We start from the raw sequence: 25,946 nt of genomic DNA on the forward strand, positions 1-25,946 counted from the left end.
GATTCCTGTTTCGCCATTCGAAATTTACACAAATCACGGTCGATGGCACCACCGATGATACATTTCAGTGATCCACTGGTAATCCAGCCGTGAATCTAGCACATTGGCCTGCAACGACACAGGCTGTCTTTACAAGAAAACCGATTTTTGTGGACATTCGCGGCAGGGACAATCGCAGTGCGTGTGTGATTTTGCTGTGGACACCTACGGTCGGGACAATCACGATGCCTGTGTAAGTCTTTTATGAACATTAACAACACGCTTTTTTATTTATGAATTATAGAGGTTAAAGGTTAGAGGAAACATTAATCCTCCCTACTCGGAAATTTCATAAGGTGGTTTCCGATATACTCTTATGGATTTCCATGAGTAAGCAGGTTTAATGTTCAATCTACCATTTCTTTTGCAAAACATAAAACGGGGTGGTTTACGTCTCCGAATATCATCTTCTTCTTTACGACTTGTACGAAGTAAGCTGCCACCTATGTGTCGTTCGATTTGAGGATTACTGTGTGGTCCACTAATTAGGCTGACTTCTTTTCGTTCATGTAAAGAGATTTACTCGCATGCAGGAATATTGTGGCCGATTTTTAATTGCCAATATCTAAAAAACAAAGCCGCAAATGCAATTTTTTTATTTTTGATTCTCGTCTTATTTTGGCTTCAAGAATCACTCCTTAAATTTTCTGACATCTGTAGCCGAACACTCTCTATAATATTCGTTACATTAATAATAGAAACTTGTTATATTTTTCATTATTTTAATTGTAAGAATACTAAATTTAATAATTTACCTCTTTTAAGTTTCTTTTAATTTAATTTAATTTTTTAATAATCTTTAATTCAATAATTTTCCTTCTCCGGTGTCACGTGTAGCTCCAAATCAAACTTCTTTGTGCAACAGCATGATCTCATGTAACGAATAATACTCAAACTGTGATCGATAAACGAAGGAACACATATTTTACAGTTTCTCCAAATTTGACAAAGTTATTTTCTGATGGTAGCCGGTGATTTTTCGTGGAATATTAGAGAACTGTCATGGCTCTAAATTCTAGGGATTTTCAAAAGTACAAGCGTGCAAACAATAACGTAAAACCACTAGATTCAAGATTCTGCGAGGCGTACTCTCGTTTCCTGTTGCAATACCAAGCTTACGAGTTATGGCCTCGTTAATTCTGGAACGATCACAGGACGAAAATTATTCCACCAGCGTCCTTCACGCTCACAATGGCGCTATAGTTACGCATTTAGTTCCATGCGCGGGAAAAAGTGACGACACCAATTGTCGTACGATTATTTCATAGTGAATCAAATTAATGGATATCGTAATGCAAATAAATTGATTATAAGCGTATAATTATAATAATTTGATCATTCTTATATTTTTAGTATTATGTTCGTGTTCTTGGTAGCGATTCATTTGTTATGCATACGGTAATGAAATAATTGCACACACGCACATTTGCTCCGGGAAAACTGTTTCCATATCATCAACGGAAGAATTTCTAATTACCGCGTAATCAAAAGTCAAGGAATCGGTATCCTTGTGGCAGATGGCTTGAATAATCCACATTCAGAAACGCGCTATTCTGTTGTGATTTGTACGTCAGAAGTTGTACAACCTACATCGAAAACAATCTCGAATGAAGAAAGAAAGATATATGGACAGGAAGAAGTTCTATAGAATGTATTATAAATAGACTGCCTGATGTAAACCTACATTGAATTGAATTGAAAAAACACAGCTGTTTCAGTCTTCGGCGACAATGATTTTTTTAAGCAACGTGCAAACAATGACACGATAAGAAAAGGGGGCAGTAGTTGATTCAAGAGTTTTCAATGAAATTTCAGCGACTTCTTGCGTCTCCCGCTTTTTTATTTTTTATTAAAATCGCTTTGTGAGTCAGTTTCTTATGCAATGTTTCACATTCACGATTTCACACAGAAACCGTAAATGACGCTGCTTCCTCTCTTGTCGATTCTATCGACGATAAATAATTACTCTAATTGCATGTACTATCTTCGTATCATCGGCCTTAGATCAACGATAACAATAATTATGGTGCTATTCATGACTTACATTGTAATTTCATTTTTCTAAATGTGTGTTAAAATTCATTGAAACCTGTTAATGTGATTGAAAAATTTGTTCAGGGAAGAGGATGCATAAAACAAAATGGTGAATTGAGTAAATTGCGCCGAAAGATTCAGTTTTAATTTTTTGATACTAGTTAAATTTGAACTGGTAATTGTAATAGCTCTTAATGAACATTATATCTTTTATATTTACACAAGAAATAAAAATTTCTATTATTTGGGTCATTTAGGCTTTTTCAATCGTATATTTATAACATTTGACGTTGCCTAATCGTCATAGGTCGGGCAGGAATTTCCAGTACATGTCTATGTGTGAACGACAATACGCAATCACGTTAATGACTGCGTAATACAGAATTGCGAAGATGTGTCGCGTGTCCTCCATTTCCGGTTCACGCTGTTGATGCTCTTCGTAACGAAGTTGACACAAAAAAAGTCGACGTCGTGTAACGATCTTCTTTATTTATAAAATTCACTCTACGATTCCAAAGGTGGAATAAGGTAAAATAAAAGAACAGAGATATCTTTCGATATTTTTCATTAACGAGACATCAACGAGAATTGAGTCGTTAAATTTTACGTCAACCTCGTATTACGATTCAATGAATTTTTATACATACACTTTCTTTTATAGGGTACTTATAAAAAGCGAGACTAACTTCATAAATTATTATTTATCGTTTGAAAATATATCTGAATAATATATTCACTTACTATAATATATAGATCTCAATCGTCTTGTTTGAAACCAGGACATATTCTAATACCTATGAACGGGACTTTATGTAACAAGATTGATGAATCGATGAAATAACTTCTTTTTTAGGATTAGCTTCTCACCTATGAAAATAGTCCAATTTGTCTCCAATGCAACAAGCGTATCGATGTCACGTTTTAGATTCTTTGCGACGATTTTTACACCTGATTTGCTATTTTTCGCTTGTCTTTTCTCGCGAAACGCGTCGTTAACCTTCACCCAGGAGTCTGACGGACCGATCGATGAAAAGAATTCAATCATTTAGCCGATCGACCTTGCCATCGTCGTAGCGTTGCATTTTGAATAATTCTTGAGCGTGCTCGCGTAATACCGGTAACACGTATCACTGTTTTCCCACGTTTCATCGGTTACCTTGTAATAACGCTGACAATCGCCGTTTTGTGTTATATAGCTACAATGGAATTGTCAGTTTGCGCGGAAGATGGACAAAGTTTTGCATCCCTGCGTATGTTAGAAAATGTGAACATGATGAATTAAGTTTAGATATAGATTTAGTGAAAGTGTACCGAAACGTAACGTGGATGTGAGGAAATATCTTACAGATTTACTTTCTTCGCCAAATTGCTTATGCAATTCCACTCTAGAGGAGTTTCTCTTACTTAATCGCTCGTATGTTTCCTTGACGTATCAAATCACACTTATTGCATTACTCGAGAAGCGTAGATAGCATTATATATTATTCAATTCGACAATTATTTCAATCTTTCTTCTCGACGTCAAATCACATGTTTACTTTGTTATTGTATTTAAATTAGGAACCTTAAGATGTCAATTAATCTCGGGATCTCCTCTTGTTGCATTAAATTACCCTCCATTTGCTTTGCAAATAAACGTGTTTTATCATCTTATGCCATACAACTTCCACGATTAACTAATGAAGAAGTAAACATGCAGTAGTAAAAAAGTGATGAAATAAAAGAAGTTTCATTACATCAGAAATAATTGAAGATCTTTTTCTATATCACGCATAATATACAAGATCCGGCTGAATAACACGTAAAAGCGATCATTTAGACGTACCAGTCCGGAATTAGCCATGTTCAAGTATACTCGATACATTTCCAAACTCGATTTTCTCGAAGACTAAGCCGAAAATGAAAAAATGTTATTCCGCTTTTACATATTACCTGGCCTGACCCTGTATATTATATTTATAAAAGGTTCTTACGAGCATTCGAATATTTTCGTGTGTCACTGTAAGCATTCGTAAAACATACAGTATCTTCTTTGACTTGGGAGAGAGATAATGAGCGTAAAGACCTATCAGCTACCAACAAAAAGGCTGAAGAAACGCACGGCTGCGCTTCGTAAATGTTTGCGTACTTGAACCTAGAATTGCGGTCAGTACGTGGGATTGGTGCACCCATTATCTCTCGACAGGATTAGCATTGTCAAAGTTGCTCGCTGGAAGAACACGAGGCGCGCTTTTAAAGTAAAAACCACCTGCGCGCTATGCTACACGTTATTGCCTGTGACGTGAGCTAGCTCATGGCATTGAAACCTGAATTCGCGTTCCGTGCGTGCCCTTCTGCGCGTTAATTCAATTTCGACCGTGAAGATCCCGGTAATTAACTACGTGCGCGTAATACGTAATCTTGAATTCTAGGAGAGGTAATAGCAGTTTTCGAAGTATAGTCTTTCCCCTAAAACAAAGGGTTAATGTACTCATTTAGAGTCATAGAAGCTATTTCTAAAAAATTTGTTTAAATATTACGTGTCATGATGTCGATATAAAATGATTCAGCAGTGCATTTACACACGACTTCAATTTATTTCAATTTATTTTTCCATTTAATATTACATCCTTGTTGATTGTAACACGATGACTGAAATACCGTATATACAATTCCATCATCATCGTGAGACTATCCTCGTGATCCGCGGCAGGGTGCGGCTGTTCGACGTTTTCTTGTCGATCGATGAGTTTAGTCGCCGTCAGGTCGATGCGTCACGCAGGTGGACGCTTTTTCCTTGATCAATGAAAACAAATGCATAACGATCGCCTTGAACAGTGTACGTAATGAATACTAATCACCCATTTTCTCCTCATTCTTTCCCACGGTTCGCAATCTTATCACTCTGCTTGCAAAATTGCAAATCGCAATTGGAATTGGAAGACAGTTAACTGGAGTGAGATAGAGAGTGGTTGTTAGTTACTAGACTGTGGATCTTTATCCATTCTTACGCAAATAAAAATATCGATTAAAACGAAATTGAGTTATCATATTTCGCTCATGTGTTTCATTGGTTTGTCCATATACATGTATAGTGTATCCAGGAAAGAACTCTTCTTATGATATATAGCAAATTTGGATAAATCTTCGCAAGTTACTAATGTATAATGCTAACTCAATTCTTAATGATGTCTGTTATAAGACTGAGGTAGCAATTATACAATTGTGTACTGGATTATTGTTAAACATATAAGGAACTACAATCTTTAGTGTTAATTTTAATTCATAGCTGCGTTTCGACGCTTCGATGAAAAGGCAGAAATGATGGAAAATCGCGATTAATCGCGAGTCGAAAACCGACTGTCGAACAATGCGTATTAAACGTGCAATTTAAACCCCACTGTCTTCCCACGGCCGCATAGTGTTATTAAAACTTGCAAAATTATGAATCACAGTTTCAATTAAAGGTTGATGCAGTGGTGACACAATGACGCTTAAGAATTCTCAGGAGGAAGCACAGGTAGTCGAAGCAGGAAACGGCATCGATGAGATTCAGAGATAATTACATAATTAGACACATTAACTGCGATGAATCATCTTGTCCGATCGAGTCATTTTTATATTTTCGAGGAATTCGTCGATGTTTCATATGTAAATCGTATTATTCTTTCGAACGTCGTAAAATATTCATTTAATACTCAGTTTCGAATATTCTTTAATGTAGGTTCAGACGATGAACCGTATTAGGCTAAAGAAGGACTTTTGAGAATTCTATGTTGAATGGTTCTTGAAAGGGCCACATAATACATAATTCTTCTCGCTCTGCTAAATGTCGTCTAATATCCTACCGTAATCAATCCTCCACAAAGTCTCCATCTGTCTTCCATCCATCTCAATTTTGATCGATTACCGCTGAACCACGTAGTTGAGCCCTTTCGTCACAAATGGATCATCTACAAAAATTAACAGATTTCCAGAAACTTTGGAAGACCTTCATTCTTTGGAGAAATCGACAAATTGGTGAAGTTTCTTGAATTCAAAATTGTCCTTTGAAACTAACATAAGTAGGTAATTGAAATATTGGTTTGATAGAATTGAAGAATAAATGGAAAACAGTTGCGAGATGCAAAAGAGACGCGTACTCAACTCGAAGACAATGAGGCTCATTGAAAGAGGTCGACGAGTGTCAACGTGAGAGCTTCGAACTTTCGTAATCGACCAGCACAGGTTGGCCCTCGATTCTATAACCTTCTCTCTGACCTGTTTTCGTCCGCGAACATACCTTTATCTCCTTCGAATGTCCTCATTTAATTACGATTAATGTGATTCTTACCTATTTCAATAGAAACAATAACTTTTTCTCATGATATCGCGATTACTTGAAAAACATGATACCATAAATGGATGTTGATATGAGCTGAAAGTAATAGTAATTTTGTAGATGAAGTAAAAATGTTTTCACAGAACCGCCGTATCATATAGAGCAAAAAACACAGTAAAAACTGGATTGTTTAACGTTGAGATTACAGCGATCAATAATCTAGTACCACAAAAAGTCACTTAGTCGTTTCAAGTAGAAATAGGATTTACCATAAACATAAAGTTACATAAAATATCCAGCCATATTTATATAGTACCTTGAATACTCATATAGCGTTAAAGCCAGATTATAGCAAAGACTATACAGACAGTCTTTTTTATTTTTTAATAAAAACGACATCACACATCATCAATTTCTCAGAGGTAAGTCTTTAAGTCATTTTCTTTCATCTTCTTAGCATGTCCCTTCCTCCCTCGGATCCTCCCACGCTTATTCACGATTCGAGACGTTGTCGATGCGACGACGACACCATGGTGTACATGCGGATCCCCACTTCTCGCTACGGATGACCTCCCTATGGTCGCGTTCGAACTGCTTCGCAGGGATAAATGTACACTTGGCGTCGGCTACGAAGCTTTTAGCGACGCCAGAACGAAACGGCCGCTCGTCAACAATCGTCGTCGCGTTTCATCGTGCATCTTCCAAGACCGCGAGATTCATATGCCTGCTGCTCGATCCAAGATCGAACAGCGTCTCAACGGAGGAGCGACGCTCCATCATCGGGGGATGAAAGGACTCGTAAGTCTCTCCCTCTTTGAGGTGCGCTACGACTTCGCTTGACGATTCATTCGCAAGAGAAGGGACTACAGAATGTTCAGACGATGAAGAAGGAAAAAGGGTGAAAGTGCACAACGTGAATGGGATAAAAATTTAGAAGGATCAATGTATAAATCGGCGAATCTGTTAATTAGAGAGTTTCACGAGTTCATTGTTGTCGAAAAAGTGCGCGGAATTAAAAATGATGGTTCGAAAGTTTGATCGATCGGATCGCAAGAATTGCTAAATTGAAGTTCCTTTGATTTAGATCGATAAAGCCCTCGAGCTTTTTTTTAATTTGGTGATAGAAGTGTGTGAATCTTGGAATGCGCAGGTACATATTTAAAAGGTTTGATCCAAGAATACTTCTTATGCAAGATATTGGAAGAATATTTCTCGTTTCAAGAGGATAATGGAAATTTCCAAGCTTTTATTTTTACAGTAACAGTAGTGCATAAATATTAGGTACTAAATGAATGAGATGGAGGATGCTGTATAAAAAATCCAATCCGTGACTTAGATATAGCAAGTTTCTCACGTGTCTGTTAATAGCGCCGCGTGATCGTGCTCGAATATCGAACGTCCAAGGTGGCAGGATCGGCATGCGATCGTAGATGACCCACTACTCTGCATGAATAGCCTTTCATGCTAAAGGAAGTAGGTAACGCGAAGACATAACACGTGACCGTGAAGTCAAGAAATGAATTACACGTAAACGTCCTAGTTGTAATACAGCTCGCGGTATGATTTACGAAAACAATGTACTATCTACCACGAGTCAATGGCTCTCATTAAATTAATCAACGTAGTCGTTATCTCAAATCATGCTAACAATAGGTTTCATTTACATTCTCTGTCGTCATTCGTGTAATTTGAAACAATTTTCCAGAAGAAGATAAAGAAATTTTTCCAACATTAATTATTCGAATTTAGCATAGAACTAGGTAGCAATTGAATTTCACGAAATTTCACGGAATTTCTTCAAAATTCACCAAGGTTCCTCTAAAGTTCGCTATTCTCAATATTTGACCCAAAAGAGAACGAACAGATGTGCGACATAGAAAGGAATTCTTCATCTCTTTTATCGATTCTATTTATTAATAGCAATATAGTTTCAGTCGATGCTATAAGTGTCTACTATCGGCGCAATAGTGATTGATAGCAGTACATTATAAGCAGTTTCTTGCTAACTATCATATTATAATGTTTTTAGTTGTATCTTATTAATCAAATGGAAACCTCGATCAAGGATCTATAGCACATTGTGGTAACAGTTAAATTAACCGCGAAGTATGGTTCTACAGTTCTCATCGGTCGTTTTAGTACACACAGATTGAAGATATTTCGTCGTTTATTATTAGATATTTAACACGTTAGGTGTTTATAACTTATGAGACAGTATAAACCGCTTAAAAACCGCTTTTTCCCCAAAATGTGCTAAATGCACTTTAAACCCTTCTTGTCATTTTCATTCAATTATTACAATTTTCTTCCAGATAATGCGCGCTTGGATTCTTTTTGGTTTACTCTCCCTGGTCTCCGGCCAGCTAGATCTACCCTCTCTGAACGACGACTCTCGAAACAATCTCGGGAGAGGTATTCCACCTACCGAAGCACAGCTACAAGATATTTTAGCCAGATTAGATTTCCTTGGTACCGAAAGATGTAACGCCAATGTGGCGGCGCAGTGGGCCTACGAAACCGACGTGAGCGAGTACACGCAGCTGCAGGCGGTAAATACAAATTATCCACCAGCATGTATAATTTAAATAACAATTTCTATGAATTCGTGGTCAAAATACCCGCATACGATAAAAACTTTTGGACCTCGTGAAAGTATCGTTCAAAAGAGTTAGTTTCACCTTATTGTTCAACCTTTTCATTCTTCGTTAATGTCACCAACCTACGGCCATGAATTCTGTTCGAGTTAATGCAACCGACCTTGATTAATTTCAACCGGACTAATGACCAGTCTCCCCACGAGCCTGCGGCTTAATTAAAGTAACGTTCAAATCAAACAAGCCAACTAACTTTAGGACTTCAAGTTTACACGTTCCATGACTAATATGCTACTCCGAGATTAATCCAAGCCTAATAGTGTATAGATAAACAAAATGTCCTAGGAGAAAACCGAGTTTCTTTATTTTTATCTTCCATAAGACATTTAGAGTAAAAAAGAAATAAGCGAGGTACACTATAGATCTCGATCCACTCATTTTCTATTTACTTCAAAAAATAGATTCTACAGAATACCTATTTGGAATAGTGCAATAATTTTTCTATTTTTTATGCAATACTTGTCCTTTACTTAAGATAAAAAGACGCTAGAACAGATGCTTTCATAATCCTGGATATGTGATATTCTACACTAGACAACCGTTCGACGTTACTCGATGGCACTGAGACCTCGACCTGCTCTATGATTCGGCTCGTGAGACCGTGGAACGTCATCGTGGCTGTCAGGACGCGGAGAATCGCGATTTCGCGTGTACGCGGGGATTTCCTCGACGGTAGCCGGCCTTTATTGTCCGCTGAGGGGCCGAACACCTTCGCGGGAAACGTTCCCAGTCGTTGCCATTGTGCGATCGGTGTGTCCTGAATGATTTCGCAACGGAACATCAGTCCAAACGAACTTAGAACGGAAATCTTCAGCCTTCAACGCGAAATCCGCTAGACATTCGCGTGATGCTAATGATAATCGTCGGCTATCCTTGCCTCGTTTCTTCATATTATTTTTTGTTATTCTTGGAAGCTTAGGGAAACCCGTGTATCGTCAGTATGCGACCTACTGTGAAACACGTGCATGGGATTCTTCGACGTTGCTTAATACTGATATGCCTCTCATGAGACTGGGAATTTTAATGTATTCGTATGAAATTTAAGCGTTCAAAGATGCACAGAGCGCGTATAATGTGAATGAATTTACAAAATATCCGAAGTGACGCTTCCGTTATAATTAGGCCATATATCGTATAATAAATATATGCAAATTAAATTCTTACGAACATAACTAAAAAACTGCAACTATAGCAGTGATTTGTTTCATCTATCAAGCATTACAATGAGCATTGTCCTTTGGATATTTATATATTCTAAAACTAGCATAATTTTGCCACACCATAATTTTATATTACGTAATTAATTTTCGAAATAGAATTATCCTATGTTCGGTGAGAACAGGTGACTGTTACCAACGCGGTAAAAAATATTTAGTTCAAAAATAAGTATCAATTTTATTTGGCATAAAGCATAAATGTTAATTGAACATTCTAGAAAAACTCGTTTAAGAATTTTCTTCGTTTCTGCCGTTCGTTATCGATACATCTAAAGTGAAAAGGAAACGTAGCACTCTTCTACTTTTACTTTTATTTAGAGTTCCTCTACGCTTTACACTATCTGAACGACTCCCAGTGACCCATAAAGAAACTCGTATACACTTTCTCGAGCATTTTCCTTTCCTCCAGCGCCTTCGTCTATCTCTGATCCCAGGAAGAGTAAAGATAGCAACGTTTATCTCTAACGGTAAACCTGGCGTTGGTTGATTTGCACATCGAACCAGTTTCGCTCGGACGATCACCTTCGTACCGATTACTACCTTGTTCTTCGACACAAGACTTGGATATTCTAACACAAATTACGCCTGTCATCGAATGAATAAATACATTAAAAGATTAATGATATTAAGATATTTATTTTAACAATGTTTATTAAAATAGAAATATTTCTTCGCAGCTGGAAGCTCAGAGAATATACGCAGACTTTCAAAATCAAGCCTGGTTCTTGATTTCGAAGATCGATAAGGATAACATTAGAGATCCCGTAGTCAGAAGACGTCTCAGATATTTATCTGTGGTTGGACCATCGGCGTTACCACCGGATCAATTGGACAGAGTAAATAACTACTTAATATGTACTGCTAATCCCATCAAGGCCCAATTTTTGTTTAGCGTATGGTTTTGTAATTTGAAAAATTTGTTTTGTAAAGAAGATATAATACACAAAAGTTTGAGGCTAGTTTCACCGTAAACAAATTATACTTATCATTTATATAGTTTGCGTTAAAATTACACAACTTACAAACCTATTTGTACAATAACACATTAAAATATAACGTTTCATATACGCGATATCACGCGTGAAAGAATTAACCAGATTGTGTTACTCGACGTAACTTCATTTTATTAACTAGTTTCCCATACAAGAAACATTAATAATACGCAAACAAAAAATAAAACAGTTGCTCCCTCGTAATCGATTCAATTCACGCTAAAGGAAGGCGTTCAACTATCGTGCAAGAAAGGAAACCCAAAGCAATAAACGAAAAACAAGCAAATCTATTCTATCACGCACTTCCTTTCGTCGCATAACAGGCTCGGTCAAAGAAATAGGAAGTATCTGTCCATAATAGATTACATTTTCTAAAAATAAATGATTACGGAAATAAGACGGAACGAAAAATAAGCTACAGGACGTTCTATCCATCGAGACACAGGAAATAACGTCTCCTCAATTTTTTTTCTCTCGCTTTCCTCTCTAAAGTTTTCTCTCTATTACTTTTCTCTCTTCTTTTATTCCTCTCTTCTTTTTAGTAAATTACAACCTTCTTGTTTCCTCCATTTCGTATCGAGAATTTTGAAGAATTCTCTGTTACTTCTGATGAATCGAAATAGCTTCCATCAGTACATTTTCCGATTATCATTTTTAATCAATAGAATAAATCAAAGTTTAGTCTTTCTTGTATTTTAAACAAAAGATCGAATAAACCGAAACGTATTTTTTTTATTATATATTAAAATCTTTTGCTCATAATTCGCGATAGTTAAGCTTCCACATGGAGCTCTTCTCATGCCTATTGTTCCCTTTTTTTTTCAGTACAATAGCGTGATCAACGATATGCTGGCAGTGTATAACGATGCTAGCATTTGCGCGTACAACGATCCCTTCCGGTGCGGGCTGCGGCTGTATCCAGGTAATGAATAACATCTGAGAACTCGAGAGTCGTCCGAATCGGGGGAAAATAGATGGCGATACGATTTTCACGGCTTGCAGCCAGCGAAATTTCCACGGTATGCGTAAGCGGCCACTGTTACGCGCAAGAAAGTGCCTCTCTAATCGTAAAACGGCTAAACGATGAATATTTCAACATACTACATCGAGGCGGCATCACAAAGAGATTCGCAGAGGGTTTCATGAAAATTCATCGCGATTTAATTTGCAATTTTTTCTCTGCACGATACTCTTCTTTAATTTTCTTTGTTCTTCTTGGTTGAATTATTCATGTGAAGCTTTTCTAGAAATTTTCCTTTTCAGCAAGTAATTTTTTTATAGAAAATGTTTATATTGTCTGGCAAATCGTTTCTCTCCTTAAAGGATTAATAAATTAATTCATATCAGAGATCTCCCACAGAATCTACATATATTCTACAGATCTTCATACAGTGATGCACTTTAATTTTTTTTTTCTTGTTGAATTACTTACGTCCTTCCTTTAAATTTTCTCTTTTTCTAGCGGAAGCCATTTTCATGCAGCTTTCGTATCGACGGAAAGTGCAATTTCCTATAGAATGTGCCAATGATGTTTGAAAGGTCTCTCAAAGGATTAATAAATTAATTTATATCTGGGATCTTGTAGAAACGATTTCTTCTCGCGTTACATGATTAAGAAATATGTTTTTCAAGCGTCTAGTTATACTAAATGACGCCTCGTAAACCGCACGAGGCAATCAACGCCCAAAGAGCAATGTATTTAGAAACACGGAAGTTTACGATCCTCCTTGCGATTCTACTTGCTTCGCGGTTCATTTACTCGATCAGGATTCAGTCTGTAACAACGAGCGTGCGCGTAACACGCGGAAAGAGAAAAATGCGTAATAGTTCTTAAGTCCTCAACGATTTCATCGGCAAGCGCTCTGTCGTTCAGCCAATCGTTTTATAGAACTTCCCCGTAGTTTTAGAAAATCGTTGCTCGTGTAAAATTGCTGTTTAATGACGAATACGTAACACGATCCTATTAAAAGATAACTGCAAGCTTATGAATAAGACCGCGAAGCTGGATCTCGTTCGTCATTTACATTAAAATTATGCAGATCAACTCCATCTTACATTTCTTTAACCATTGCGGTAATCAGCTTTGCATGGAGCTTAGATCACATGTGTTGCAACAAACCATCAGAATCGAATCTGTCACACGATCATCGTGAAAGCTACTCGAGGTGAAAATCGTAATCGAACAGAGAGACGCTTCTATAAATAGACGGTTTACTTATTCATCGTCGGATAAAGATGCTTGGCCGTTTATTCTGAAATAATGTTGTTTCGCAGATATATCGCAGATCATGGCGAAAAGCCGCAATTGGGACGAGTTGCAGTATGTCTGGGCAGAGTGGAGAAGACGAAGTGGGATGAGGATCAAGGACCTCTATCAACAACTCGTCACGTTAAACAATGAAGCTGCTAGATTGAATAGTATGTTCGAAAATAAACGCTACTTTTAACTTTTTTAAAGTTGAATTTCCTAGCTTGTAAGGAAAATTGTTTTTCTTTTTTTAAGCGTAGTAGAATACATTTTTTCGGATGGCTTTTGCACTAAAATTTAGAAGCTGAACGCGAAGAATTAAAGATATCCGGCAGAAATAATCGGTAACTATAAAAGAATGTATCGCTGCGCAGATTTCACTGATGCAGCCGAATATTGGATGTTCCCCTATGAATCTCCAAACCTACAACAAGACATCGATGAAGTATGGGAAATGATACGTCCTCTTTACGAAGAATTACACGCGTATGTTCGAAGAAAATTGAGGGATCTGTATGGACCTGAAAAGATCGGCACTCATGCTCCTCTTCCAGCTCATATTCTTGGTACTAATATGGTTTTTAATACATTCAATATCGATGTATTTTCACAACGTTGTTCACAAAAGGTTAGCTTTTGTAGTTATGACTTACACCTTGACAAATTCACGGCCCTGGTCGTGAAATATTCTCTTTTTATCCAATTCTTAAATCAATAATATTTTTGTATAATTAATTTTTCCAACTAAACTGATTTCTTTCGTTGAAAAAACATCCGTTTGTAAGCGATAACTATTAACAATACAAATATCTACCAACGTTTGAATTATTGATATCTTGAATGAGTTAATGTTATTATAAAACCCCGCGTAAGGTGTGCAGGTATTTTAAAATATAACGAAAATTAACAGGTAATATTTGGGCACAATCGTGGACCAACATCATCGATATCACGGTACCGTATCCAGGGAAAAATTATCTGGACGTGACGCAGGAAATGCAGGCCCAGGTAAAAGTTACACATTACGTAATTCTTATCAGAAGAATTAAGTTGGACAAGCTAATGAATTCAGTCCAGACCGACCATTGTTTCCTAGTAGAATCGAAAGTAACCTGTTACGATTCGAAAGCGACGGTGAAGTAAGTGAAGATTCGAGAAATGCAATGTTTCGCTCACCTATTTCCATTGGAATTCTCTGTTCCTTTTTCTCTGTTGTCTTCATTATTCGTTACGTAATACATGAAACTTTGAAACCTTCAGTTATTGATTACGCACGAAAAATATTGAATTCGCCCTCTTACAAATAATACCACAGGATTCAATGTTTTAAATTTCACGACTGAGTCTTGTTTATGCTTCGAATATCCGATTACAATCGTTCTTACTATTTCTTGCGTTTATCCATTTTCAATTATGCCGAAAGACTTTCACACTGCGTGTTTACATGAATTTATGTTTTATGTGAGATAAGGCTCCGTAGGAACACATTCATTGAAACTAATTAGTTGTAATTAGCTCTCGTATCATGTTTTGGTTAGTCGGAATTGAAATTGAAATTGTTTTGGCAATTGATTTAGGGTTACACGCCTATCGAGATGTTCAGGATCGCGGAGGAATTTTATCTGTCCCTCAACCTGAGCGCCATGCCTCCTGAATTCTGGGCTGGTAGCATAATCGCGGACCCTGGAAATCGACCTTTAATTTGCCAGGCATCTGCTTGGGACTTTTGCAATCGTTTAGATTACAGGTAACTTCATCGAGTTTTATGCTTATAAAAAGACTACGAATGTTTATATATGTGAACATTTATATTTTGCAGATAATCAACAATTAGATAAATTAAATAAATCAACAATTATATTAGTTATGTTTAAAAACGACTAAAATATTAAAACTTAAATGAAAGAATATTTTATTTTTCAAGTGCAATAATATGCACGTTATTTAGAGAATTCTATTTCAATCATTTATACACATCACTGTATATATTTGCGTGTTTACGCTTGTTATAAAATAAATATCCGCAATCTAATTATAAAAAACAGATTAGCTAATTAATTTCATTTTTTTCAGAATCAAGATGTGTACTAAGGTTACCATGAAAGATCTAATCACAGTACATCACGAAATGGCTCACATTCAATACTTCTTACGTTACAGCGGATTGGCTCGAGAATTCAGAGACGGCGCCAATCCAGGTAACGTAGATGTTTCCTTTCAAACTTGCAAATCAGTTATTTTTTATGTTGCGAAGTAAAATCAACATTTTTAAAAAATCCATCGCTAACTACTGAAAGAAGGTAATCAAACGTACAGACTTACTTTCCTTCCTTTCGCAAAGATCTTTCAAACGATCGAATATCGACCACCCGGAAATCATGCATCATTAAATGAAATACAAGCGTTTCGATGTTCTGAAAATGGAACAAACGAGGAATACACACGATAGTGAAGCCTATAAAAACGGACGGTAGGTTTATGAACGAGAAACGATGGAACGACACGCGATAGCGCGATGGACATAAGTCGCTGTCGTTACATAAGTCTGGTCCGCTCCTCGACTTCCGGTAGGCGGTCCACTCGGAACTTTTACGGCTAATAGCGCGAAAGCGAGAGCGAGAACGATACGGTCGAGGCGGATTCGCGCGAGTACCGGCCCGGTGTGTCCGAATGGATGTGCGAGTACTCTCTAATCCGTACGCCAGATCGTTAAAATATTTTTATTATGGTATAATCGCGCTTTCACCGTTCCGCCAGTCGGTCGTTCGCCTAACCGCCGACTAGATACTATGAAAATAAATCTTGAACGATGCCTGTGACCTTGCGGAGTCGCTTTATGGGGCCTGGAAAGTCGGTTGGAATAACCGGACTATGTTAAGTGGATAGATATTATGGAAAATTTGACGGTCACGGGCAATTCCTGAAATAGATTTAGGATAGAGTAAAATAGGCTATTTCGAGTCGGTCAGATATTTGAGTCGAGTCAAAGAAATTTTTCAGTAATCTTGTAATTTATCAAACTCGGTTATGAAACATTCTTAATCAATCTACATTTGAGATTATTTGACTTGTTAGTAGCAGCGTGATGAATAGTAAAACGTATCGTATACTTACATTGACAACTCGATAACCATCATTTTCTATGAGGATATGATAACTTGTACTGATAAAAAGGAAATAACTTTGTTCAATATTAATACTTTCAGTTGTAATTTGAAGCTCAGATGACTCAAATAATCCTATCTCTGTAGTTTAATGAGAAAATTACTAATGATCGACTGGAAAGCCAGATAAAATCCAGCTCACAGGATAAAATTGTTATTGAGCTGTAAGAAAGTTACGATTCAATAAGAACAATCTCTCGTCGTTCATCGTTGAGGAGTGAAAGAGACTGGAAGATACTTACTGGTTGACAATTTGTCTGTCTAATGCACCTGTCGCTTTCCCTCATGGTTATCGCTAGAAGCAAAACGTGCTTGTTTATACAGGATTCCACGAAACAGTGGGTGAAGCCGTTGCCCTCAGTGTCGCCACTCCTCGTCATCTACAAACCCTCGGTTTGGGTACCAAGTTTATCGATGAACCTACAGCGGATATTAATTACCTGTTCTCTTTGGCGATGGACAAATTGGTGATATTGCCATTCAGCATTGCGATGGAGAGATGGCGGTGGGACATCTTCCGCGGTTACATCACTAAGGAAGACTACAATTGTCATTGGCATCGATTGATGGAACAATACGCTGGAATCAAGCCGCCTGTTTTGAGAACTGAGGATGACTTCGATCCTGGCGCCAAATATCACATTCCTGCGAACATCCCTTACATTCGGTAAGTTTTTAATTTTTGAGTTTCTAAGATCGAGTTACTGGAGTCCCGCCAAGTTCAAAGCGACAACGCACACCGTGCATTGACAAGGTATCAGATAATATAATATTAATTCCTTTTAGTTTCTCCATTGGAAGTTTTTTATTGTTGGAGAGAGATACGAATATCGTGGAATTTTATCAAATTTTATTCGAAATCAACGAAATATACAGATATATCGATAATATTATCAGAGTATCAGTGATCTCTTCTGGTGGCTCCCGATAAATCTAATCACCGAACTCCATGATCCATACCTCATACTACAATGAGAGTCAAATATCTCAAACGTAATAATATTTTATCAACGAAACGCGCAAGTACATCGACACCAATTAGATTTCTCCTTTTATGAAAACCATAAGGAGCGATTTCACTTCTGATCATTCTTAATTCGTTGCCAACTGCGTTTCGTCTCGTAGTATCATCGATACATTGGGAGAAAGAGGCTTTCTCCGTGTTAACGATCCTCTGCAAAAGAGCACGTGGTTTTGTTTAAACAGTTATTGAAACTTTTCGGCCGTCCATCGGCATCGTTACGCATGCATGTTCGATGAAAGTTTCTCTTACTTCAACCACGGCCAGCTTAATTGTTGGCCAGTTTTTTGTTGCGTTAATCATCAGATCGCTTCCGTGTTAACGCATTCGCGAGCAATCGTTCTTGCCCACCGACCGGTTACTTTCCAACTTTTCCAGGAACCATTTGTTACGGACGTAACGTTGCGTTACCGCGCATCGCGAAAGTCGATTCGGTGATGCTATCGCATTTTCCGAGTTGGACGCTCTCCTTAAGAAGGAAAAGGCAGTTACGAAACCGCCGAATAAAAATGTAATTAACGGCCTTGATTCAATTCAGAATTACTTTTTGGCGAATGTTTGAGAAATTTTGAAACGGATTCTCATAGAATTTGTTTAACTTTTATGGTATTTTGGAGGTTTGGTTAGGAGACGAAGCAACCAATAGAAAGAAATTCAATTTTTGTTCTTTGGTTTTATTAGAAAGAAGCGAAAGACATGGTATATGGGCGTCCGACGAGCTGAGCTCAAATCAGTCACTCTGCCGACGGACGCCGCGTGAATCTTTATACAATACATCGTACATGTACAATTTGTGTATTCTTAGGTACTCAGGTATCAAAGGATATCAAAACACTAGGATCTAAATAGAATGAATCACTGGCTGAACAACGCTTTCTCCCAAAAACTAGCGTCCACTTCGCAACTCATTCTTTCTATAAATCGTTCTTCAACCCAGCGAAAATCATTATTTTTTGAGAAATAATTAAAATAAATATCCCCTCGTCGCGTCGAAAATGAATTCTAAGGAATTTCCAAAAGGGGGAAATCAAGGCGACGCGACAATTTTGGCGGCCGAGCCGATATTACCAGGTATCAATGGCGACCTTTCGATCTTAATTCTTCTAATGCCCTCCATAACTAGACTCATAGCCACCACCAGATTCATAACCTCCAGATTCGTAACCTCCAGATTCGTAACCTCCAGACTCATAACCTCCTCCGTGGCTGTGCACCGACACAGGTACAGGTACCTTAACTGGATAGGGCACAGGTTTGGCGACAGGCACTGGTACTGGCTTCGTAACTTGAACTGCTACTGGTCGTTCGACTGGTACTTTAACCGCGTAGGGTACAGGCTTTTCAACAGGAACCGGCACATGTTTCTCCACTGGGTATGGCGCTGGTATGGGTACCTTAACTTCGACAGGTACTGGCTTTTCTACGGGAACTCCGACTGGTCTCTCTACGGGTACCTTGACTGGATAAGGTACAGTCTTCTCGACAGGCACTGGTACCGGCTTCTCAACTGGAACTGGGTACGGTTTCGAGATGTGAACGGGATAAGGTCGGTCAATAGGTATATTCACAGGGTACGGTACAGGCTTGTCAACAGGGAATGGCTGGGGAACGTGTTCCACGACTTTCACGGGGTATGGTACAGGCTTCTCGACGGGGTACGGCTGTGGTACAGGTACCTTCACGGGGTAAGGTACATTCTTCTCCACTGGATACGGTTGTGGCACGTAAACTTTGTACGGTACTGGCCTTTCTACGGGTATTTGGACAGGATACGGTATCTTCTTCTCCACGGGATAGGGTTGTGGAATATGGACTGGTACTTTGACCAGAACCTTTACTGGTACCGGAATCTTCTTTTCCACTGGGTACGGTTGTGGCACGGGGACCTTGACTGGGTATGGTATTTCTTTCTCTACGGGATAGTGGACCTTCTTCTCGACCGGATAGGGTACCTTCACGCTCTTTACGATCGTGACTTCCTTTACTTTGCCACCTTCGTCGTAGCCACCACCATAGCCTCCACCAGAACCACCGCCGTAGCCACCACCATAGTCACCTCCTTCGTATCCACCGCCATGGCCTCCCGACAGAGCGATCTCATGACCTCCGCCGTAGTCACCGCCTTCGATGCCTCCCTCGAGATGACTGAGTCCTCGTTTCTCTTGCTTCTTTTCTACGTTAGATTCTTGAGCTGCCACGTTCTTCGTGGTTTCCTTCTCGCACACCGCTGTGGCCAGTAGGCCAAACAATATCGTAGGAATCTGAAATAAAATAGTTACTCCTATCCTATCTCTTTCATAAATTTTGTGTTCGAAACAGTTCGAAACTTTATCATATCGTATAAATAGAATCGTCTAGAAGAATTAAAAAATTTCAAAGTTCTCCGCCTTTAAAGGATTCTATTCAAGTATTTTATTCGATGTTGCTTCGCTTTTAAAGGACTCTATCTTATAATTCTGTTCAACGTTGATTCTCTGGTTCTCAAGGATAGTTGATTGTCGGTACTCACCAAAAATTTCATGTCTTACAGGCACTCCGATATCTGGGCGAAGTCCAGACTTTACTGGATACTTCCCCCCAAGATGCCACCGACTTTATAGTCCGCTTTCCCCCGACCATGGATCGATCGCGAGCCCCCCTGTTCGCGCTACGTTCGCGGAAAAGTGAAACACACGCGTGTGGCGCGCGAGCGAGCGACCGGCCGCTTGTTCGACGCGCGCGACGTTATAGCATTTTTTCAAATCTCAACCGGCCGCAACTTTGCTTCCATAACCCGTTGCACTGGCGTAGCTACGACCACGGATTCTCTTCCAGGGTGAAAGGAAACGCTCACTGCGCGGAAGACGTACGAGTGTTTATCAAGTTCCCCTCCTGCCTCGATTCGCGCCTCTATCTCTAAATCGATCGATTACATCGAAACGATACCGAGTTTAACGTAGATTGCAACTGTACTTGCATCTTACACAGACTATAACAGAGAATCAACAGTAGGAAAATACGTGAAACCAGTGGTGCAAATATGGTAGAGATTATAGAGACGATCGACGACACATTAGGGAGGAATACGATAACTAACTGACATATTTGCTGAATTTTATCGTACAAAGAGAATGTTCACGGTAGACTGATCAGAATCCTAAATGCAGTTTGCCTAACAGTTCTGTTAGATTTCCTTGTTTTTCCTTGGTTTTCATCATCGATTGATTTCCATTAAGACGAACCCGCAGCAAGTAATTCAGCTTCTCTTGTTACGGAAAATTTCAACGATTGTCAAGTATACTTACTTATCGTTAGTTTTGACCCGAATGCTGGTACCTGAGAATTTCACAGTTAAATCTAGAAATTAGATATTTGAGGAAAATTGGAGCTTTAGGATGTAAATCGTGTTTTGGAAGATATACAACGCCACTTATTGTTGACAACCTTTGCTGTAATAATCGTATTAACCACGTAATTCTAAAAGCTCGCCTATTCTAAAAGATCTTGTTATTTTACGCCAGTGGACTGGCGAATTCATATTTAGTCCAATGCTCCTCTCTTTCTCCTTCTCTCTGTCATACTTCAAAGTTTCTCGCCAAGGCGATTGCCCCCTCTGTTTCCGGTCCCCGTAAGAGGACGCGCGACATTTCCATCACCTGTTGTAGATCCTCTGGTCTGCGGCGAAATCCTCTTTCGTCGAACGAAGAGAGCGTGAGGAAGGAAGAAGGCTCGCGGTGGGAGAATTAACAAAAAAATGAAAAGCGATGGTGGAGGGAGCACCGAACATACGGAACGTATGACGGGTGGGATCCATAGATATACCTACGGTTCGTGTCGGTAGCGGATAAAGCTACGTCCGACTCGAGAGATCGATCGTGTAGATCCTGAGCTCGCTACAACGCGATCGCCTCGATAAACGATAATCACGTTACGCTTGGAGAGAGTAAGACGAGAGAGTCTTACCGAATTCTATTCGTTTCCGTAACGTATACTACCGAACATTTCGTATGTTATAATATAATATTATACGTTCTCGCATATAATTCGTTGGTCATTTGGTAAACGTAAATTGAAAATGTATACGCTGTACGGTTACGAAATGGAGGAAGTCAAACTACACATTTTGTATTTGCTGTATGCTAGACTGTTAATCCTAAAACTAGAAAGGTAATGATTGGAATATTTAAATGGAAAACTATACGCGCCGTTGCTTTTTAATCGTCAGTTTACATAGTAATTGTGCGGCCTTAAAAGTAAAATAGCATGAGGGAGAAGTAATAAATACCAAGGAATAAATACGGTGATATCATTGATAGATCAGATGAAACATTTGCTGATTTTTGATGCGTGAAAGTATCGTGAGTTTCTAAATTACCATCATCAATTAAAGATATATGAATTATACATCGTTATTGACGTCTAGGAATATTTTACTACAGCCGGAAGTTAAATTACTGGATTTAAGAGAAGAGTTAAACACGATCTTATATTACTCGATCATTAGGTAATTTCTTCGTGATAATCATTACTTTTCGCGAAGTAGCAGTTTAGATAGTAATTTTACAAGTTCAGAAGATTGATCTAAACTTTAATTTAATACATAAAAATATGAATTCAGAAAAGAATGATTTTTAATCCTTTGTAATTGAAATTTTACGAGTACTTCCCCAAAAAAATCTACTCTTGTGGAACAGAACAGTTCGAGAAATATACATATCGATTGAAGCGTTAACGAGTTTTCCGTGAGAAACTCACGTAATTGCAGTCATGCGTTTAATTATTCGCGAGAAATTAATCTAATGGAAGAGAAACACGCGAAGTCCGATAAGAAAACAAGGTCTCCAGAGTGTATAGTATTAGAGGCAAATTTATTTACATTAAACAGAAAATCAACTTATAAATGAGAATTATTTCTAAAAATAAGAATCCTGAACATCTTTGCTTTTGGAGAATCAACGATGCTGGAAATCAGTCAAAATATACATTTTACATTACACGAAACAACTAGAAGATCGTTACTATGAACAGTTTTACTGAATTAAACAGCATTAAAATATGTACATTTTTCTTTGCATAGTATACATTTACTTGAATTCTTCAAGTAATGTTAGTAAAATTTGATAAATTAAATATTTCCTCAAAAAGTGATTCAATTTCAGTGATTATCAATTCAATTCAAGTGATTATCAAAGAGGATAATCTTTATACAGTGTAAAAAGTTACCTTAATAAATAGAAAAATCAAAGTGACACGAAAAACGATCCTCTACTTGTTGTAAACAATATATAATAATACATACGATCCTTGTCATCCCTAACTTATCACTCATCACAAATTCAATGCACCCGATCTACAATTCGATTCTACTGTTTCGATCGAATATTTCTCTTCTTACGTCCATCATTAGCTTCTATATTCTTCTCATCTTCCCTCGAATCTCCTCGGTCCTTCCATCCATGAGAACTACCTTGGTCCCAATCAAGATTCACTGGTACTGGCACTTGAACCCAATAAGGGAATGGTTTCTCTACTGGTACTGGTACCGGCTTTGTCACATACACTTCGTACGGTCTGTCCACCGGTACTTTAATCGCTACTGGATAAGGTTTCTTTACCTCCACTTTAATTGGTCTCTCCACAGTATACGGTTTTGGCACTGGTACCTTTATCGGTATCAGTACCGGTCTTTCCACAGATACAGGGAAAGGTGCATCGACTGGTACCTTAACCTCAACAGGATACGGTTTGGCCACAGGCACTGGATACGGTTTAGCGACCTCCACAGGGTACGGTTTCGGTATTGGGACTGGATAAGGTCGATTTACGACGACCTTGACTGGTACTGGTACCTTCTTCTCCACTTCGTAGGGTTGTGGTACCTTAACCGGTACTTTGACCTCGTAGGGCACTGTCTTATCGACGGTGTACGGCTGTGGTACCGGCACCTTTACCTCCACCGGTATCTTTTTCTCGACGGTGTACGGCTGGGGAACTGGAATTTCCACTTTGTACGGTACCGGCCGATCCACCTTCACTCCGTATGGTACCTTTTTCTCCACTGTGTACGGCTCCGGTACCTCGACAGGTACATTTACGAACACTTTGACAGGGTATGGTACCTTTTTCTCAATTGTGTAAGGGTGTGGTACCGGCACCTTCACCTCGTAGGGTATATGTTTATACACAGAATATGGTACTTTTTTCTCTACAGTCACAGGTACTGGAATCTTCTTCTCAACTGTTAACACTTTTGGCCTTTCCCAAGCTGAAACCTGTTGCAGAGACAAATCGCTCCTTGGAAATCTTTTCCAACCTTCGTTTCTGATTCTACTTGGCCATTCTTTAAACGACCTTGATCTGAATCCTCTGGAGTACACCCAGTCCTCCGTGTCGTCCTCTGGTTCTCCTTCGTCTTCTAAAGACGAGGAATGACTCTCGTAAGTGAACTCCTCGCGATAAGGAACTTTTCGCGTGTTGGAGTAAGATTCCCGAATTTTCTTTGATTCAGTGGTGACATTTCCGCCTTCCAACGCTTTTTCCACTGCTCTTTCGGCTGCCCTTTCCGCAGCCTTTTCTACCGCGAGCTCCGCTGCCCTTTCGAGGTCCTCTTTTCGGGTGGCGGAACAAGTTAGGATGATAGAGAAGCATAATAACGCGACGATGCTTTGCTGCTGTGTAGAAATTCCATAATTATTAGTTGAAAACGTTGAATTTTTATGGAATACGAGAAAGAGTAAAACATTTTTAAAACATTTTTAAAACGTATTTTTGGAAAATGTTGTCGAATCAAGGTGTATCATTGTTTTATACAAGATGAGTAGGAGATTCGATGGATACATCGATTTCCATGAAAAAAGTATCAAAATAATTGGAATTTAGTACTTTCTAGTACTACTTGCAATTGAAATGTCGATTAAAATTTCAAAAAAGAAATAAAATGATATAGTTCACCTTTGATCCGTTACAATATTCGCGAAAGGAGGAAAAGGAAGAATCTACTTAGTGAAACTCAAAGGTTGAAAATTCGAAATACCAACCAGTCGTCCCATGATTTTTCCTAGCCGCGGAGATAGATCAAGGTGCACTGAATCCAAACGAATGCTGCTCCAGTATTATTTATACACGGTGGACAACTTTCGCCTGTTCGACCAGCTAAATCTTTATAGACTTCGCGATATCCAGCTTGTGACAATTATCCACTGTTAAACGGTCACTGTTTTTCATGGGAATGGTCCAGCGGAAACGTACAGGCATTTATTATTCGACTCGTAAAACTGTTTTATTCTCCGAGAAATAATTTTAGAACAGTTTTGCCGGATATTATTTTCACGGAAGCAATTACGATCGAAGGGAAGAATTTTCTATAACCAATCGCTTGAATACCTTTTTAATTACTCACAGATACTTAAATTGTAATCGAATAAGCGTGAAATTTCTATCTTTTAATTTTTAATTGTATAATTAAACGTAAAAATTTGTGATGTTAACTAGAATTCGAACTAGCATTAGAAAATATTAATATTTTCAGAACGTAATATATAAATCTGCTGCATCAATTTTCTAAAATTTTTCTAATAAATATTTTCATCTTTGTCGATGTATCATTGCATATCACGTTGAAGATGAGAATTTTCTTTTACATGTACGATATGATTTTTCAATATATACGCGTGTGTAAAACATATATTTCTTTAGAATTCATTGCAGCAGCTATAAATCGTTAAAAATTGGACATTTGATCGGTTTCAAAAATACCAGGAATCTTTCAATCATTCGGTATATTTCTTTGAGTAACGTAACAGAAATAGTTATTTCTCATGTCACTAAATTATTCAACGGCGTTATCTAAAACGATTTAAACTTTCCGATTTAAACTAAATTTAAAAAATTTTAAAGTGGGAAGAAAATAACAAATTTACACAACTTCAAAAACCATGAAAATCTATTTACGATGCACCAACGCAAAGGTTCTAGTTCATTAATCTGATGAAAAGCTCGCCAGGAAGGCAACGCTATTTGCGTTCGTCGGATGAAAGCGAATGACCACTTTCTATAAGCAATCGTAAAACTACGCGAACCCTGAACTACTACGAAGCCACGTTTTTCTATTCTCTGGAGCGAACGTTCCAGAATTTCTACCGCGGAACTCGCTACAAACAAAAATTGCAACTATAGTAATCTATCATTTGTTATTAGTCGTCCCTTTCGTAATATTCCATTTGTACGCTCAGTCAGCCTCCTCGCATCCTTAGGTTTCTTTCTTACCGTAGATCTTCATCGATCACACGAGCCATTGAG

General features: G+C 38.3%; 2 protein-coding genes and 1 pseudogene across 5 annotated transcripts in view; 1 reads left to right on the forward strand and 2 right to left on the reverse strand.

Annotated features, from left to right (window-relative positions):
- The first annotated feature begins 159 nt into the window (after positions 1-159).
- The window catches only part of LOC117214692 (angiotensin-converting enzyme), a 54,956-nt gene continuing 29,169 nt past the window's right edge, over positions 160-25,946 (forward strand). Inside the window, exons 1-10 of one of the 4 annotated variants that reach the window (XM_033460945.1) lie at positions 160-232; positions 8,686-8,922; positions 10,922-11,080; positions 12,062-12,158; positions 13,511-13,654; positions 13,859-14,050; positions 14,395-14,492; positions 15,062-15,231; positions 15,558-15,682; positions 16,973-17,315. In XM_033460945.1, the coding sequence (XP_033316836.1) occupies positions 8,689-8,922; positions 10,922-11,080; positions 12,062-12,158; positions 13,511-13,654; positions 13,859-14,050; positions 14,395-14,492; positions 15,062-15,231; positions 15,558-15,682; positions 16,973-17,315 (1,562 nt within the window). In that variant the 5' untranslated portion in view covers positions 160-232; positions 8,686-8,688. Of the gene's footprint in view, positions 233-6,934; positions 7,172-7,819; positions 7,847-8,685; positions 8,923-10,921; positions 11,081-12,061; positions 12,159-13,510; positions 13,655-13,858; positions 14,051-14,394; positions 14,493-15,061; positions 15,232-15,557; positions 15,683-16,972; positions 17,316-25,946 lie in introns of those variants that run through there. The other 3 variants (XM_033460919.1, XM_033460936.1, XM_033460925.1) reach the window with 3 other exon arrangements.
- Positions 18,703-20,468, reverse strand: LOC117214713 (skin secretory protein xP2-like). Its single transcript, XM_033460989.1, has 2 exons — positions 20,179-20,468; positions 18,703-19,930 (listed from the first exon to the last, which is right to left on the reverse strand). Exons 1-2 carry the CDS (start codon positions 20,188-20,190, stop codon positions 18,773-18,775), a joined length of 1,170 nt encoding a protein of 389 aa, XP_033316880.1. The 5' UTR covers positions 20,191-20,468; the 3' UTR covers positions 18,703-18,772.
- Positions 22,889-25,421, reverse strand: LOC117214771 (annotated as a pseudogene).

This window comes from Bombus bifarius, unplaced genomic scaffold (assembly GCF_011952205.1).
Source record: "Bombus bifarius isolate JDL3187 unplaced genomic scaffold, Bbif_JDL3187 scf7180000007971, whole genome shotgun sequence".
NCBI classification, from domain to species: domain Eukaryota; kingdom Metazoa; phylum Arthropoda; class Insecta; order Hymenoptera; family Apidae; genus Bombus; species Bombus bifarius.